Source organism: Populus euphratica, unplaced genomic scaffold, assembly GCF_000495115.2.
Source record: "Populus euphratica unplaced genomic scaffold, PopEup_1.0 scaffold34.1, whole genome shotgun sequence".
NCBI classification, from domain to species: domain Eukaryota; kingdom Viridiplantae; phylum Streptophyta; class Magnoliopsida; order Malpighiales; family Salicaceae; genus Populus; species Populus euphratica.
Genome location: NW_011499883.1, coordinates 523,950 through 539,425, shown reverse-complemented (window position 1 = coordinate 539,425; position 15,476 = coordinate 523,950). Strand labels below are relative to the sequence as shown.

Sequence of the window (15,476 nt, the reverse complement as noted above, 5' to 3'; positions counted from 1 at the left end):
GATACAGAGGCGTAAGCAATCCATTTACCAAGCTACTGGAACCAGAAAGACTAGCAAGATATCATGTACTTTCCAGAATAGACATTACAGGAAGCAACCAGCCTTGCCAAATAATCAAATAGATAGTAAACCAGAAGATTATCAGACAAGAATCCAAAATTAAATTTGAAAAAGAATAAAATTGTTAAAGCAATGTTAATGACCCATGAAATCTTGTGAAGGGGGTGTTTGGAAATATGGTAGGGGTTGCTTTTCAAAGTGTTTTTTGCTTGGAAATGCATCAAAATAATGTTTTTTTATTTTTCAAAATTCATTTTTGACATCAGCACATCAAAACAATTCAAATACACTTAAAAAAATTAATATGAAGCAAAATAAATCAAATTTTGATGAAAAACAGCTTCAACCTCAATTCCAAACGGGGTCGAAGTGGTGCAATTTGATTCTGATCCTGAGTTTCAGAAGCCAACATTTCAAGTGTTCAATTGCAAGATGTACAATTGGCTACAAAATAGAATAACTTCAAAATAATGAGAAAGAATATCACAGAAAATCTGGGGCGTTTCAAATCAAATATACTTTCCATTACTGACAAACAGTTGTCAAATTCACCCGTCAAAATTACATTGCATAACCAAAATAAAGTCTTCCATCACATAAATAACTCGAGGAGCCACATACACACCTCATCATTCAAAGCAGCAAAAACTGCACTGAGAATATCAGCTTGTGCTAGAAAATCATCAAAACCTCTATTTCCATGAAGAGAGGAAAAGATAGATTGGCGAACAGTGACATCCGCGTCTGCAACAGCTGCAATGAGAAGCTTTTCCACAAGCTGCAGATGCACCATGTCAGATTACAAGCCAGAACAAAGATAGCTCACATTATCAACCACACTCAACTTTTGTTTTTAGCAAACATGATAAACTATTCTTAATACAGGTCTCAACTACTTGACAAGCTCAAACAAACATGAAGCTGGCACATTAATACATATGACCAAGCTGTCTATTCATGTAACATGTAAGAAAAATTTGAAAAACAGTTACAGACTTGCATAGACAGAGGCCACAACTGGAAGGACACATATCACAGGAAATGATGGGAACAAACAAACAGCTCTAGACATGGGAGCATAAAACACCATTTAACAAGAACAGAATGTCAAGAGACAGGAAATAGAACAAACTAAACCTCCTCAACAAGACGCCATCGCTTTCCCCCAGTACGATTGGACCTGCCAGAACCGACCTGTGTAGATACCATGGCAGAAAAGGAATTTGCAACTACTTTACAGCAACAAAGTGCAGCATCTTGCCGCGTACCTCCATCTTCATCATCCAAATATACAACCACTGATTCTCTGGCAAACTCAAGAAGTTCATGCCCCTGGACAACAAAATAGCTTCAGAACAGAATCTTAAGTGCAATATGCTTCAATCTGGATATATATGTATATATGTTAGCAAACCTTAAAATTAAAGCGAGCTAGTGTCTGCAAAGCAAGTTGCACCAGTGCTGAACCACTAAGGTCCGATACTTGCTGAGGTGCATTTGTCATACTCCCTCGAACAGTATGAATAGCTGCCCTTGACTGAGAAAAATGGGACTTTGAAAGAGCTAACGAAATGCAATCCAGCAGCCGCTCTTGAATGGTTGGCAGCAATGATGGAATACTGAAACAGCAAATGATAGCATAGAGATTTTAAGCTCCTGACCACTTTTGAAAGAAAAATTTTATTAAAAAAATGATGTTATTAAATGGCACACCATACCTATCACTTATCTGCTCAAGGGCTTCAACAAGCGTGGGAGAGAGTCCAGCAGAGAGCATGACATCCAAAAGGCTGCGGACATAAGGTTCCATAGCAGTTTTCATAGCTTTTGCAATATTTCCAACACAAGCCAAAGCCTCAAGTGAGGGTTTGGCCCTGCGTGGAGCAATCTAAAAGTGGGTGCAGAGGGAAAACAGAAAAATACCAATAAACCCCAAACTGCAAAAGATGAAGTAGAAAGAAAACCAAAATCACTGGAGAAAATAATGTCAACCACATAGTGGGTAGCTTACTGCATCGCGTAAGTGAGCTGTAATTGTCGGCAAATAATGTTCAAGTTCCCCATCCAAAGCACCAGCCATCTCCCCAAGGGCAATGAATCCACTGCCACGTTCGGCTGGTATTCTTAGCACTGCAAGAATATGATTCATGCATATCTGCAAGACATCACAATTTGATGTTGTTCATAATCAGTTAAATAATTGTTGATACATCTGGGATACTCTGTTCCAAAATGCTATGTATTATAGCTGCTGCAGTATGATTAAGGAGGCAGTGAAAATCACAAACCTCTAAGTAGTTTGTAACAAATCTATCCCGCAGAAAGTGAGCAATGCGTGGTAGCAATGAAGTTATGCTAAGGCGAACAAGTCGATCTCGATGCTCAAGGTATCTAAGAACAATCTCAGCAACTTCTCTGTACCTTGACATCATAAACTCACCAGTGTTCCTACATTAATCATGTTCAATTACATGAATATTGGATATAAGAAACTAAATCATGGTAGTAGTTCCTGTTCAACATTCATCAAATTGCCAGCAGTTATACAATCACAAACAATCATGTGGAGCTTAAAAATATTATACAGTTTACACAATATCAAAGCCCTGTATTCCTGAGAAATAAGTCAATCTATTCAGAATTTTATCAAGTGCAGCTGGCATGCAAATATATCATTATAATCAGAAACAGTAGTGTGGTCCTTATGAATACTTTTGCATGGTATCTTAAAATCATGACAGTGAGTTTGCCAACAAAAAGTATGTCACGTCACTGTCGTGTCATTTTTCTTTGCATTTTTTTTACTAGCTTAACAGTCACAGTCACATACATTATAAATGAAACTATAGCAATAAATTCAGAATATACCTTATTGGATATAAGATGAACATATATTGACTAATTAACAGAACTGCAAAATAGAAAGTATCAGCAAGATCATGGAAATCCATCCACCATGATCCCACCACATCAATAATTCACATGCCAAATGCCACAACACCCACCCTCCATAACTAATTTTGAAGAATAAAAGTGTCATGACGCCAAACTAAAGACAATGAGTACACCAGCTTCCAATTCTACAATAAGCAAATTAGCAAAGCTAGCTCCAACCAATCAACCAGTAATTAAACTACTGGCTCCATACTGTCCCTTCGAAGTCTCCTTCCAATTTTATCCAGTAATTAAACTACTGGCTCCATACCGTCCCTTCGAAGTCTCCTTCCAATTTTATTGCTATCAAAGCAAGAATATATAATGAAACCATAAATTTTTGGAAGACTGGAAATTTCTTAATCAAAGCTAAAACTCAACAAATAAAGCTGAAAGCATTCTTTCAACTAAAGCAGCTAAATTCTTCAACAACATAAGCCCTGAGGAATGGCCAAATAGGATATGAAGGAGATCATGAACTATGAATAACTTTGACAACCAAACTCAAAATAATTAACATTTCTATTATGAGTGTACTAAGGAATTGAGATGAAGTTAGTGTAAGGTCCAATAGTTTGGTATGTTTGTTGCAAAATGGGAATTGAAACTGGGGCTCTCTAGTTTCCTGGAGGCCAAGTGTTTTCCAGTTTGAAAAGAAGAAAAAACTTTCCTTATCAAACTTAAAATGGTATATCATAAATTCAAAGCAGAAACAGGATAGCATATAGAAAAGGGAAGTTATTTTCACCATTGCCAAACAGCTGGGGATGTTTCCAGCACATTTTCAATGGCAAAGCAAATATCAGAAAAAAAATCATTGTCCCAAAATTTGTTTTCCAAAATCAATTCATTTCCCTTAAACTAGTGGATCCTTGAATACAAAATCCCACAATTAAACTAATTTCATGATTCATCTCCTAAAACCTGTTATCAAAGTTGAAACATGAACCTGTTTTTTGAGCAAGTTAGTTTAACTGTTTAATCTTTTAATTATTTATATATTATTATAGACAAAACATGAAGTGCTTCATTTGTTAGCTTATAGGCAACAGTTCGTAATATACTGCTGTTGACTAGACTTGTACTGGCCAGCTGTGAATGTCACATAGGATGAGATAGGGTGGGGTGCAGAGTTTTAAGCTCATAGCCAACACTATCCAATAGAAGTACGGGACAATAGTCACTACAAGACAATTTACAGCAACATGTTAGCTCAAAAATAGGCAAGCAATCATTTTGCAACCATTCATTCAAGCTAGAAAATTCAATTAGTCCATGTCAGAAACATTTCTGCAATAACAAATTCAGTCATTTATAACAACCTCAAGAGCTCTCCAACAGCAAGCAAAGAACCATGTATGCTGTGAACAGGAGCATTTTTTCCCAATCCATCTTGTGTAGCCTCAAACATACGATAATACCTGCCAAATACCCAATCAAATTGAAGTGTTTACTCAATAAGTATGATGAAAAATTGTTTGTACAAGGCAACACAAACTTCAATACAATCAAACAAGCAGTTTGAAAGTCATGTATTCAAGCATAGTGAAAAGGCAATATGAGATATTCACTTATCCATATATAAAAGGAATAGAGAAGCAGAAAGAATTAGCTCCAACTACTTCCAAGCACCCATTACAAGACCTATCACTAGACAAACTCAAACAGCAAACGCCTGCCATGTTGCTGCATTAAGCATTGGAGAAAACAACACTTCATTGGAGTAATATTTCAAGCATTAAGGTAGGCTCCTAGATCAAATTTTATTAGAGCCATATCAATTAGAAAGTCCTAATCAAATCTTTATGACACGCAAAAATACAGAGATAGCATGTTGAACTTAGCTTGTTCATCTTATTTTAGTGCATTACAATAGGCATTTGTTGGGAAGTCCCAATCAAATCTTTATGCTAATCAAGTGGCAGAAAAAAATCTCAATTTTACTCCTACATTATCAAGTCTTGTTACAATCAAGTAAACTAGTAAACCCATGCTGACATCCCAACAACATAATTCTAGGTGAAATTCCAATAAGCGCTTTTTAAGCTTCTAAGTATTTTCTTTCCTCTTATTCTTGTTATCACTACCACTTTCTTAACATATGCGATAAACATTAACAACTTAAAGCTCAAAAATACCCCCTATTACTATTACAAGCACCATTCAAGGCCCTAATCAGTTTGCAAATTGAAAACAACGCTGCTCTATTTAGTAAACCAATAAATTACTAATGGCCCACAAAATCTTTTAAAACAAGTTTAGTCCTGATTGGAATTCCTTTTCCTAGGTCATTCTACAATACAGAGTAGATAAAATTATGTACCCATAAAGAACATTTATACCATTGGATTAGATCAGTCCAACGCATATAAACCAGCCATACCTGGTTAATTTAAAAGAAATAACAAAAACATGTTATTGTGTTTACAAGCCTCTCTAGTCATACTCTCCTGGTTGAAACAAATAACAATAAGAAAAGCTCTCCTAATAGAAAAGAAAAGAAGAAAAAAAGGTAGTTGCAGATACCAATCTCTTTTCCTTCCATCCTAAACTTGCATGCTTGTTAAGATGTTTCTCCTTGACAAGCTTCATTCATTAACATATCTAACTCACATGTTTGTCCTTTCAATTGCAAATTTACATAAACATAGAAATCAAATAACCGTTAGATAAAACCCTAATATACTTTCATGGAATTGAAGTTTATTCACAAGAATGGGAAAACCGGTAATTAAATCATTAAGAACCAAAAAAATTGCAGATTTTCATCTTTGAAAATCAATGATTTTAAGATAGGGAATAGGGGATTTCTTGTTTTCCATATAATTAAATAAATAAATTGCAATTATAAAAAGAAGGTACATTTTCACAACGATGTCAAGAAATTAATTATATTCATTTAGGTTCAGGAAACTAAATGAAGAAATGAAAACAGGAGGAAGAAGCTGAACAGCATGATAACTGATTGAGTAATCAACTAGTTCATTATTTAAATTTTAAACCAAAGGTGTATGTTAAATGAATCAAATCCAAGGGATAAGAATTAATGCCGCATCAGTACAGAATTTTAAAATTTTGTGCAACAGTTAAAGCCCCTTCCTCCCATTATAACTCCCAGCTTCTGTATGCAAAATGTGTATATACTTCTGTAAAATCAAAATATATCACAAATTATCATAACTGACCACTGCACACGCCAGCGTGTTTCACGCTTCTCGATAACTTGAAGGCAAGCACGCAGTGCCTCCACAGCTCTCTCTCTAATTGCCAATGTTGGATGCCTCAGCGCAACCCAGATTGCATCGACAAATACAGGTACGTGAACATTGAATACTGTAGAGGCATTTTCTGCCACTTCCTACAATAATCAAGAATACATCTTTAGGATGTGGAAATTTTCAAAAATTTAACAAAAAGGCAAAAAAAGTCTTTAAGATGGTGAGGTACAGTCTTTATAACATCATCAAAAGAACAAAAAATATGCTTGTCAATAGAATAATAAACAACCATGCAATTAATTTGTTGACTGAAAAAGAAAAGGAAAGGGAAAGTAAGTCACTTACTTTTAAAATTAAGACAGCAGCAAAAAGGCGAAATTCTGCTTTTTCATTGCGAAGCCAATCTAGTGCCATTTTGACCTAACACAAACAAAAACATCAGAAGCCACACAAACAACAACATGATCAAACCAGAACGTATAACCAACCTGAAATTCCACTTCATCTGCAGTCATTGCTCCACCAGCCCTAGCCAAATGGCCAAGAACTCTACTAGCATGTGTCAACACTTCAGGATCCCTCTTTACCTCAAACACACTCCGCATATAAATAGCAAACTTAGACACTTTGGATGCATTCTCTCCAAGTGCTACGTCTATTAACTCATCAGTTGCTCTTAATGCTCCCAAGTTCTCAGCAACCTCGTTACTCTCTAATAAACTAGAAATTCTTTCATATAAATGATCCATAAAACGGGGAAATGCTTCTCCACTTATATCACGTGCTTCTTCCTCTAGATGTTTTCTCAATGCTAATGCCGCCCCCTCCTTCAACATAACAGCACAGGCATTCCAACATCAAAACCAAACAAATTTTTGAATGCATGAATAAATAACCACAAAAACAGACAATAAAAGAGCCAAAAACTCTCATTTTCCATTGTAGTCTCTGACTTTTCTAATAACTTAATTACTGATTGGTAATTAAATACGAATGCTTAATTAAAAATTCACTTTGCTAATTTCTACCAAGTAATTCCATCAAGAATTACTGATTATACGCAAAAACTAACAAGAAACACATTTCTCCATTCAAAACCAGAAAAATTAATTAATTTACTAAGAGGAAAAGCAACAAAACGCGTAACTCTAACAAACTCACGTTTCCGCTTTCACCTTTCTTGATTTCTAATTTTTCTAGTAACTCCATTAGTGATCAGTACAAAAAGCTATTGAATGTTAACTTTGATAATTACTAGTAACTCTATCGCTGATCACTAATTGAACACAAAAACCTACGCGACAATTAACTTCGCTGAAATTAACGAGAGATTTAGCGATACCTTAGGGTTGCCGCGAGTGCAGAGGTCGGCAAGGATGCGATTAAGAGCGTCGAAACTTCCGCCGCCGGGGGCGGTGGTTGCAGGCCCGACCAGAAAACGGAGGGACTGCGATGTGGAGGCCATTTTTAACAGAAACCTAACTACTACTAATCTCTCGAACTTAACTTAGCAGCAATTGCTGTATGGATCTTGTTTAAGACATCGACTTTTCTTAAAAGGGAAAGCGGGGGAGCGAGGGCTTCACTTTCACAGAGAGAGGGGAGATACTTCAAACTAGAGAGGGTTTTTTGTGCTCTCTCTTTTATTTTCTATTTTTTTATTTTTCAAGAGAGAGATGCACACGTTATAAGTACGCGAGGAGGCTGTAAGAAGCGAGTGATGACGGGCATCTGTTATCTTTCACCTTTCGCGCTTTCTGTTCGTTGCGTCCAGGATCGGGACCGTTGACGTTATTATTTTTTAGTTTAGTGACGAGATTGTCTATATTAAAAAAATGGAACAAGAAAATGGAACTAAGTCTAAAAATCGCAAAATATCTGGACTTTCTTTTTTTATTCATTTTGAAACCTTTTTATGAAAATTTAATTCACAGGTGGGTTTTTTATAATAACTTTATTCATAAAATAATATATAGAATATAAATATTTTCAAAATTAAAATGAATCTAATATAATATATATATATATATAATTTTATTTTACATCAAATAATATATGATAAACATATAATAATTATCCATTTTAACATTTGAAGAAAAGAATTTAAATATATAATTTTTTTATTAGCCGAATAATAAATAAGATATAAATATTAAACTAGGTTAATATTTTATTTTATTTTTTACATTAAATCAAATTTGTATGGTAGCTTCAGTAGTTGATGTGCAAGGCAATTTTGATATTGCTAGATTTCCTATTCCTTTTTTCAATAAATAAAATAACATGTCATTCCTCTTTTTATTAGAAATAACGTTGGGCCAAGTACATGGATGGGCTGGCCCTTTGCTTCTTCTTTTATTCCTTTTTTTCCCTTTTTTTTTCTTTGCCTTTTAAAAAAAAATTATTATGTTCACTTATCATTTTTGACACCATTCTTAATTATTATTGTAATTTTATTTTTATTTTTTGAATATTAAAAATTTATTTTCAATTATTATGTATCTATAACAATAATAACATTAATAATAAATTATTTATGAATAATCAATTCAAATTATTTTTTATTCTTAATTTATTTTAATTGAACATGATTTTACTAGTAAAAAAATACAATTTTTTATCTAAATAATGAAAAGTAAAATGAAAAATAAAATCATTTAAAAAAAAGCAAAAAATTATAATTTAAATCATCATGGGTTGACACAGTAAACTTATAATATAAGTTATGAAACCAGCATAACTAAAAAAATTACAAAGACTAATTCTCAATTAATTAAGCATGCAACCTAAGTCATGAGAATAAGATTATCCCATAAATTTTTATCTAAATAATGAAAAATAAAATCATTTAAAAAAAGCAAAAAATTATAATTTGAGTCATCATGAGTTGACACAGTAAACTTGTAATATAAATTATGAAACCGGAATAACTTAATAGAAAAAAATCATAAAGACTAATTCTCAATTAATTAAGCATGTAATCTAAGTCATGAGAATAAGATTATCCCATATTTTCCCTTTTTTTTTCTTTGCCTTTTAAAAAAAAATTATTATGTTCACTTATCATTTTTGACACCATTCTTAATTATTATTGTAATTTTATTTTTATTTTTTGAATATTAAAAATTTATTTTCAATTATTATGTATCTATAACAATAATAACATTAATAATAAATTATTTATGAATAATCAATTCAAATTATTTTTTATTCTTAATTTATTTTAATTGAACATGATTTTACTAGTAAAAAAATACAATTTTTTATCTAAATAATGAAAAGTAAAATGAAAAATAAAATCATTTAAAAAAAAGCAAAAAATTATAATTTAAATCATCATGGGTTGACACAGTAAACTTATAATATAAGTTATGAAACCAGCATAACTAAAAAAATTACAAAGACTAATTCTCAATTAATTAAGCATGCAACCTAAGTCATGAGAATAAGATTATCCCATAAAAAATAAATAAAAAATTATAAAATTAAATTTCAAATGAATTCATTATTGAAGAATGAGATTGGAAAAGACCTAAAATACCTTGCTCATGTATTCTTGGAAAATGCAATAATATAAATATGACAATAATAGTTGGTAGTACAAAAGCGTGTAAACTATAAATAATTTTAAAAAAGTGAAAACAAATGATAAAATGAGTTATCCCTAGTTAACTTGACAAATATACAACCCGGATTATGAGACCAAATGACTTGATATAAAGTAAATTAAAAAAATCATGAAAGTTGATTTTCAATCAACTAATCTTGCAAGAAATAAGAACAAGATTACCACATAAAAAATAAATTTAAAAAAATCATGGATTCCGGCTCTAAACTAACACATTGTTGGATTATGAAATAAAAATAAATATTTTTTTTTTAAATGAGTCAATATAGGTTAACTTAGTAAACCTATGATATAAATCATGAGATTATGATAACTCAATAAAAAAACAATTTTAAAATAACCATGAAGTTTAATTCCTAACCAACTAAATATCACAAACTAAAATCGAAAAGGAAACGAATTAGAAAAAAAAAGATTCCAAAAAAGATAAAGGAGAAGAAAAAAAACAGAGAAAATTAGAATTACAAGACTGTGACAACCATAGTTTTTAGACGTGGCCCTGTCCAAGGCTTGGGTTCTGGTTTTTGATCAGGTCATCCGAGTCAAATTTCTTTTTAAATCAAAACAACATCATTTTAGTAAAAAAGAAATCAACGGGTTGCAACTAGGCCTTGCAGAGTCCAACCATTGGGTTAGCTAGGTCACACCGGGTTTTCTTATTTTTTCTTCAACCCGGCTTAGTTTCAGCTCCGGATCGCCCAGGTCCCGGACTGACCCTTTAGGCTGGGCTGATTTTTAAAATTATAGCGATAACCCTTAAAAAAAAACAATATAAACCATGAAGTTTAATTCATAATCAACACAATAATAAAGGATAAAATTAAAAAATATATAAAAACAACTTGAGTCAACCTAAGTTAACTTATAAAATCGATCCAAGTCTTGAGATAAAGATATCCTTATAGGCAATAAATTGAGAAACATTATAAAGCCACGTCTCAACAAATACAACATTAAATGTTGAAATTGATAAAAATAAATAAATCTATGAAATCAGTATTGATTGATACTTAAAAGTGTATTTTTATCAAGGTTTTATATCATCATTTTGCACTTGAAGTATCAATAACTCCTTAACTAAAGCATGTTTTATAATAATATAAGATACCTTTAATTTATGGTAAATGTTCATTTTAAATGTAGGCCTATCACATAAATGAAAGAATTGATTGATGAATTTAAGAACTGAAATTGAAAGGATAAAGAGATGGCCAAACTTAGAAAAGAGATGCCGGTGCAATCCAAATCGGAACACTGTTCGGTAATTGGGTCATATCTAGAGCTATAGATCTCAGATTTAGGTCTACTTTATATGGATGAAAAGGTAAGACATAGGCTTACAACTTCCATATGGAGCTCAAGATCTAAAAAGGTCATTTTCAAGTCCAAATTGTTGCAACAACAAAAAAACCCGAATCTGTCCTCCAACCCGAGCACTGTTCAGTATTTTGGCCATATCTGGAGTTATAGAAGTCAAAATGAGTTGAAATTTTTACACAAGAAAACTGAGACAATTTCCTACAACTTTCATGTTTTCAAGTGGCTCTAATTTTGATGTTATCAATGACGTTTTGGGAAGACAAGAGAAGATAAGAATTGTCACCAAGTCAAGAGTTGGTCACCCACTAATTAATTAGTCATCAAATCAATAGTTCTCAATTTTGGCCTATAAAAGGAGGCATTTGCCATGTATTTAGGCATCTTGGTTTCTAGATCAAGATCATGCTCTTGCTTTCTCTCTTTGTATTTTTTGTAATGTTTATGCTTTTCTTTCATTAATATCAAGTTCATTTATTTTTCTTTCATTCATTATGTCTAGCTAAGTTTATTATGTTAAGGTGAAAAGGTTACAATAAATGGTGTAAGAATAAATATAGTGTAAACTTAATATGGGCTTTAATGTTTGATACTAACATGTTTTGTATTTGTTATCTTGTTCACTATTTAATACTTTACTTGTTAAATGACTAATCTTGATTTATGTTGTATAACACTTGGTACAACAAATGCTTGGCACTTTCATAGCCCATAATGTATGGTATAACCAACACCTGAGCTATTCATAGCCCATATTGCATGGTATAACCGACACCTGAACTATGAAAGGAACTTGATTTGTTGTTAACATAAGTTATAATCATGAATGCTTGACAAGATTTACAAGTATTAGCATTAATTGAATAAGATGACTAATGTAATCATGTTAACAATCTATAATCTGATTTGAACCTCCTTTGTGTGTGGTCTCCAATTGAATAATAAGAGTTTATACTATACTTGTTTGACATATCATTGGTGGAACTTCTAACCTTGACATTTGTTATTATCATTGTTTAATCTTTACATTAATATTCTATCTCAAAGTTCTCATCATCTTCTTCTCCTTCTTTTTCTTTTTCTTTATTATTATTATTATTGTTATTACTACTACTAGTATTATTATTATTATTATTATTATTATTATTATTATTATTATTATTATTATTATTATTATTATACTACTACTACTATTAATATTATTATTATTACTATTACTATTGTTGTTGTTGTTATTGTTGTTTTATAATTGTTGTTTATAATTTGTACAATTAACCTCCCTGTGGTTCGACCCCGGTCTTGCCGGGTTATTTATTACTTCGACACTCCTGCATTTAGGAGAAAACATTAATCTTTTAGTCGTGTCAAGTTTTTGGCGTCGTTGCCAGGGAGGTAAGTTTTGTATAAATTATAATATTTATTTTATTTTCTCTTTTCACTTTTCTTGTATATAACTTTGTTTTTTTTTCTCTTGTTTCTTCTTCTTTTGTTTTCTTTTTCCTTTTATTCTATTCCTACACGTGCATGAAAGTGTGGTCACGTACATCAAGTGGTAGACTTTGTAGGGTATCCTCATCATTTTCAAAAAATATAGCCGAAGAAGATAATCAATCACTTCATAATGAGAATAATAAGAATAGCCGTGTTAGAACACTTAGAGACCACATGAATCCCACAAGAACAAGTGCACCATCATATATAGTTTTTCCTCCTAAAGCATCTTATTTTAATTTTAAACCAGACATTATTGAACTTTTACCTTTTTTTCATGGCTTAGAATTGGAAAATCCATACTTGCATTTAAGGGAATTTGAGGAGGTTTGTAACATATATAATAATTTAAATTGTAGCATGAACACCATCAGATTAAAGTTTTTTTCTTTTTCATTAAAAGATAAAGCTAAAATATAGCTATAAAATTTGAGACCAGGATCAATTCATGCTTAGAATGAAATGCAACAACAGTTTTTAAAAAAGTTTTTCCCATCTCATAGAACAAACTCTTTCAAAAGACAAATCACCACTTTCACTCAAAAATCAGGAGAAACATTTTACCAATGTTGGGATAGGTATCGAGATTTGCTTAGTACTTGTCCTCATCATGGTTTTGAAACATGGAGATTGGTTTCAAATTTTTATGAAGGGTTAACACCTAGAGATAGGCAAATGGTTGAATTAATATGCAATGGAACTTTTGAAGATAAAGATCCTAATGAAGCAATGGAGTACTTAGACTTGTTAGCTGAAAATGCTCAAAATTGGGACACTATGGGTACTTATGAGGCACCAGGTAAAACTCAACCTCATACATTTAGTAGAGGTATGTACAACCTTAGGGAAGATCATGACCTTCAAGCCAAGTTTGCATTTTTAGCTAGAAAAGTCGAGGCACTAGAATTGAAAAAGAGTGGTCAATTAAAATCTGTTGAAAACATTGTGTGTCAAATATGTGAAACAAATGAATACTCAACCAATAACTGTCCAACATTGCCTTCTTTTAAGGAATGTCTCCATGAACAAGCCCATGCTTTAAACAGTTTCGAAATGCCCAATCATAACCTATACTCGCAAACATACAATCCTGGTTGGAGAAATCACCAAAATTTTAGTTGGAAGAGTGACAATGCATAAACTTCACCACCATAGTTTCAAGCACACCATAATTTCTAAAATTATCATAGATATGCACCTCCTTATGCTCGACCTCCTACAAGAAATTTTAAGAAAACTTTGTATGCATTCATTGAAAAGCAAGAGACAATCAACACTCAACTTGCTCAAAGCATAACAGATTTTAAAGATACTCTTGCAAAATTCACATCTGCTCTCAGTTTTTAAGAGAAAGGTAAGTTTCCATCTCAACCACGGCAAAATCCCAAGGGCAATACAATGCAAATGCAAGTAGTCCTAGAAGTCAACACATGGATCAAGTCAAATCAGTCATCACTCTTTATAGTGGTAAGGTTATTCAAAAACCAATTCTTGAACCTTATGAGAAAGATGATGAGTCAATCTCTAAGGGTAAGGAAGGGGTTGAATCTGAACATTGCAAGGAAAAGATTGATTCCCTGCCAGCACTTCTATTTCCTCATGCCATGACCAATCAGGAAAAAATCAAGGATTAAAAAGGCACCGAAAATATTGATGTGGATCTTTTATCAAAAGTGACAACAGATTCAACACCCGACATCACACCAATCAATGATTACTTTCCTGATGAATCTCTACTTTCTCCTAGTTCAATGCCTTGGTTTGCTAAACATATCAATTTTCTTGCTTTAGGATTTTTGCTGGCTCATTAGAGTACCGAAGACAAAAGAAAATTTTTTAGCAATGTGCAAATTTTTATTGGGATGACCTTTACTTATTCAATTATTGTCCTGACCAAATATTTCAAAGATGCATTCTCGACAATAAGGTGAGTAATTTCATTAAATTTTGTCACTCTAAGGCACGTGGGGATCATTTCTCTTTAAAAAAAAGGACTGTAGAAATCTTACAAAATGGATTTTATTGGCCCACCATATTCAAGGAATCACATGCATTCCGTAAAACCTGTGAAAATTGTCAAAAGGTGGGATTTATTTCAAAACACAGAGAGTCTATAGATAATCTTCTATTGACTCTTAAGTCTCATCATAGTCGAGATAAACATCATACAATTCATGATTTATGGCCACTATTTTATAAAGAACATGCTGACTTAGTCTTGGGAATCCGACTAAAAAAGACCCTGTTTGTCAATTTTTAAGAAAACTGGATGGGAAGCCTATCCCCGACCCATAGAGGGCGTTTAAGTCGTTCTTGGACGTAAAACCAAGGGAAGATGTGAGCCACATCATAACTACCTGCACATACATATGTTTTTTTAAAAGTAAATAAATAAATAAATAGAGAGAGAGAGAGAGTGTGTGTGAGACTCTAGTTGGCCTACATATAGGTGGTATGATTGCCTTTCTAATTTCTCATCTATAAAATCCTCTCTTCTTTTCTTTCATTTCTACTCAACCTATACATTCAACAAATATAGAAGTGTATAGAAATGACAAGTTCCTCAGGTCATCATATAAGAAATATTTGTGTTTTCGGTGGATCTAGTCCTGGGAAAGAAAAGGAGTTTTTAGAATCAGCAAATCATCTTGGTCAAGTGCTAGCTGAGAGAAAGATTCATTTAGTGTATGGGGGAGGCAGTCTTGGGTTAATGGGAGGTGTGTTAATAGTTGTATTTTTAGAAGGTAGTCAAGTTTTGGGGGTCGTCCCCGAAGCTTTAGCACAAAGAGACATCATTAGAAAAACAATTGGAGAGGAACTTCAGGTCT

At 32.6% G+C, this 15,476-nt stretch overlaps 1 protein-coding gene across 2 annotated transcripts in view; it reads right to left on the bottom strand.

Annotated features, from left to right (window-relative positions):
- Window positions 1–7,901, bottom strand: part of LOC105129774 (serine/threonine-protein kinase TOR-like) — a 29,928-nt gene extending 22,027 nt beyond the window's left edge. For both annotated transcript variants that reach the window (XM_011031982.1, XM_011031983.1), the window contains exons 1-11: window positions 7,555–7,901; window positions 6,701–7,039; window positions 6,558–6,632; window positions 6,180–6,352; window positions 4,317–4,415; window positions 2,349–2,508; window positions 2,072–2,215; window positions 1,779–1,948; window positions 1,475–1,679; window positions 1,198–1,392; window positions 686–838 (exon numbers count right to left, since the gene is read on the bottom strand). In XM_011031982.1, coding sequence (XP_011030284.1) covers window positions 686–838; window positions 1,198–1,392; window positions 1,475–1,679; window positions 1,779–1,948; window positions 2,072–2,215; window positions 2,349–2,508; window positions 4,317–4,415; window positions 6,180–6,352; window positions 6,558–6,632; window positions 6,701–7,039; window positions 7,555–7,677 — 1,836 coding nt within the window. In that variant the 5' untranslated portion in view covers window positions 7,678–7,901. The remainder of the gene's footprint in view (window positions 1–685; window positions 839–1,197; window positions 1,393–1,474; window positions 1,680–1,778; window positions 1,949–2,071; window positions 2,216–2,348; window positions 2,509–4,316; window positions 4,416–6,179; window positions 6,353–6,557; window positions 6,633–6,700; window positions 7,040–7,554) is intronic.
- Between the last annotated feature and the right edge of the window lie 7,575 nt (window positions 7,902–15,476).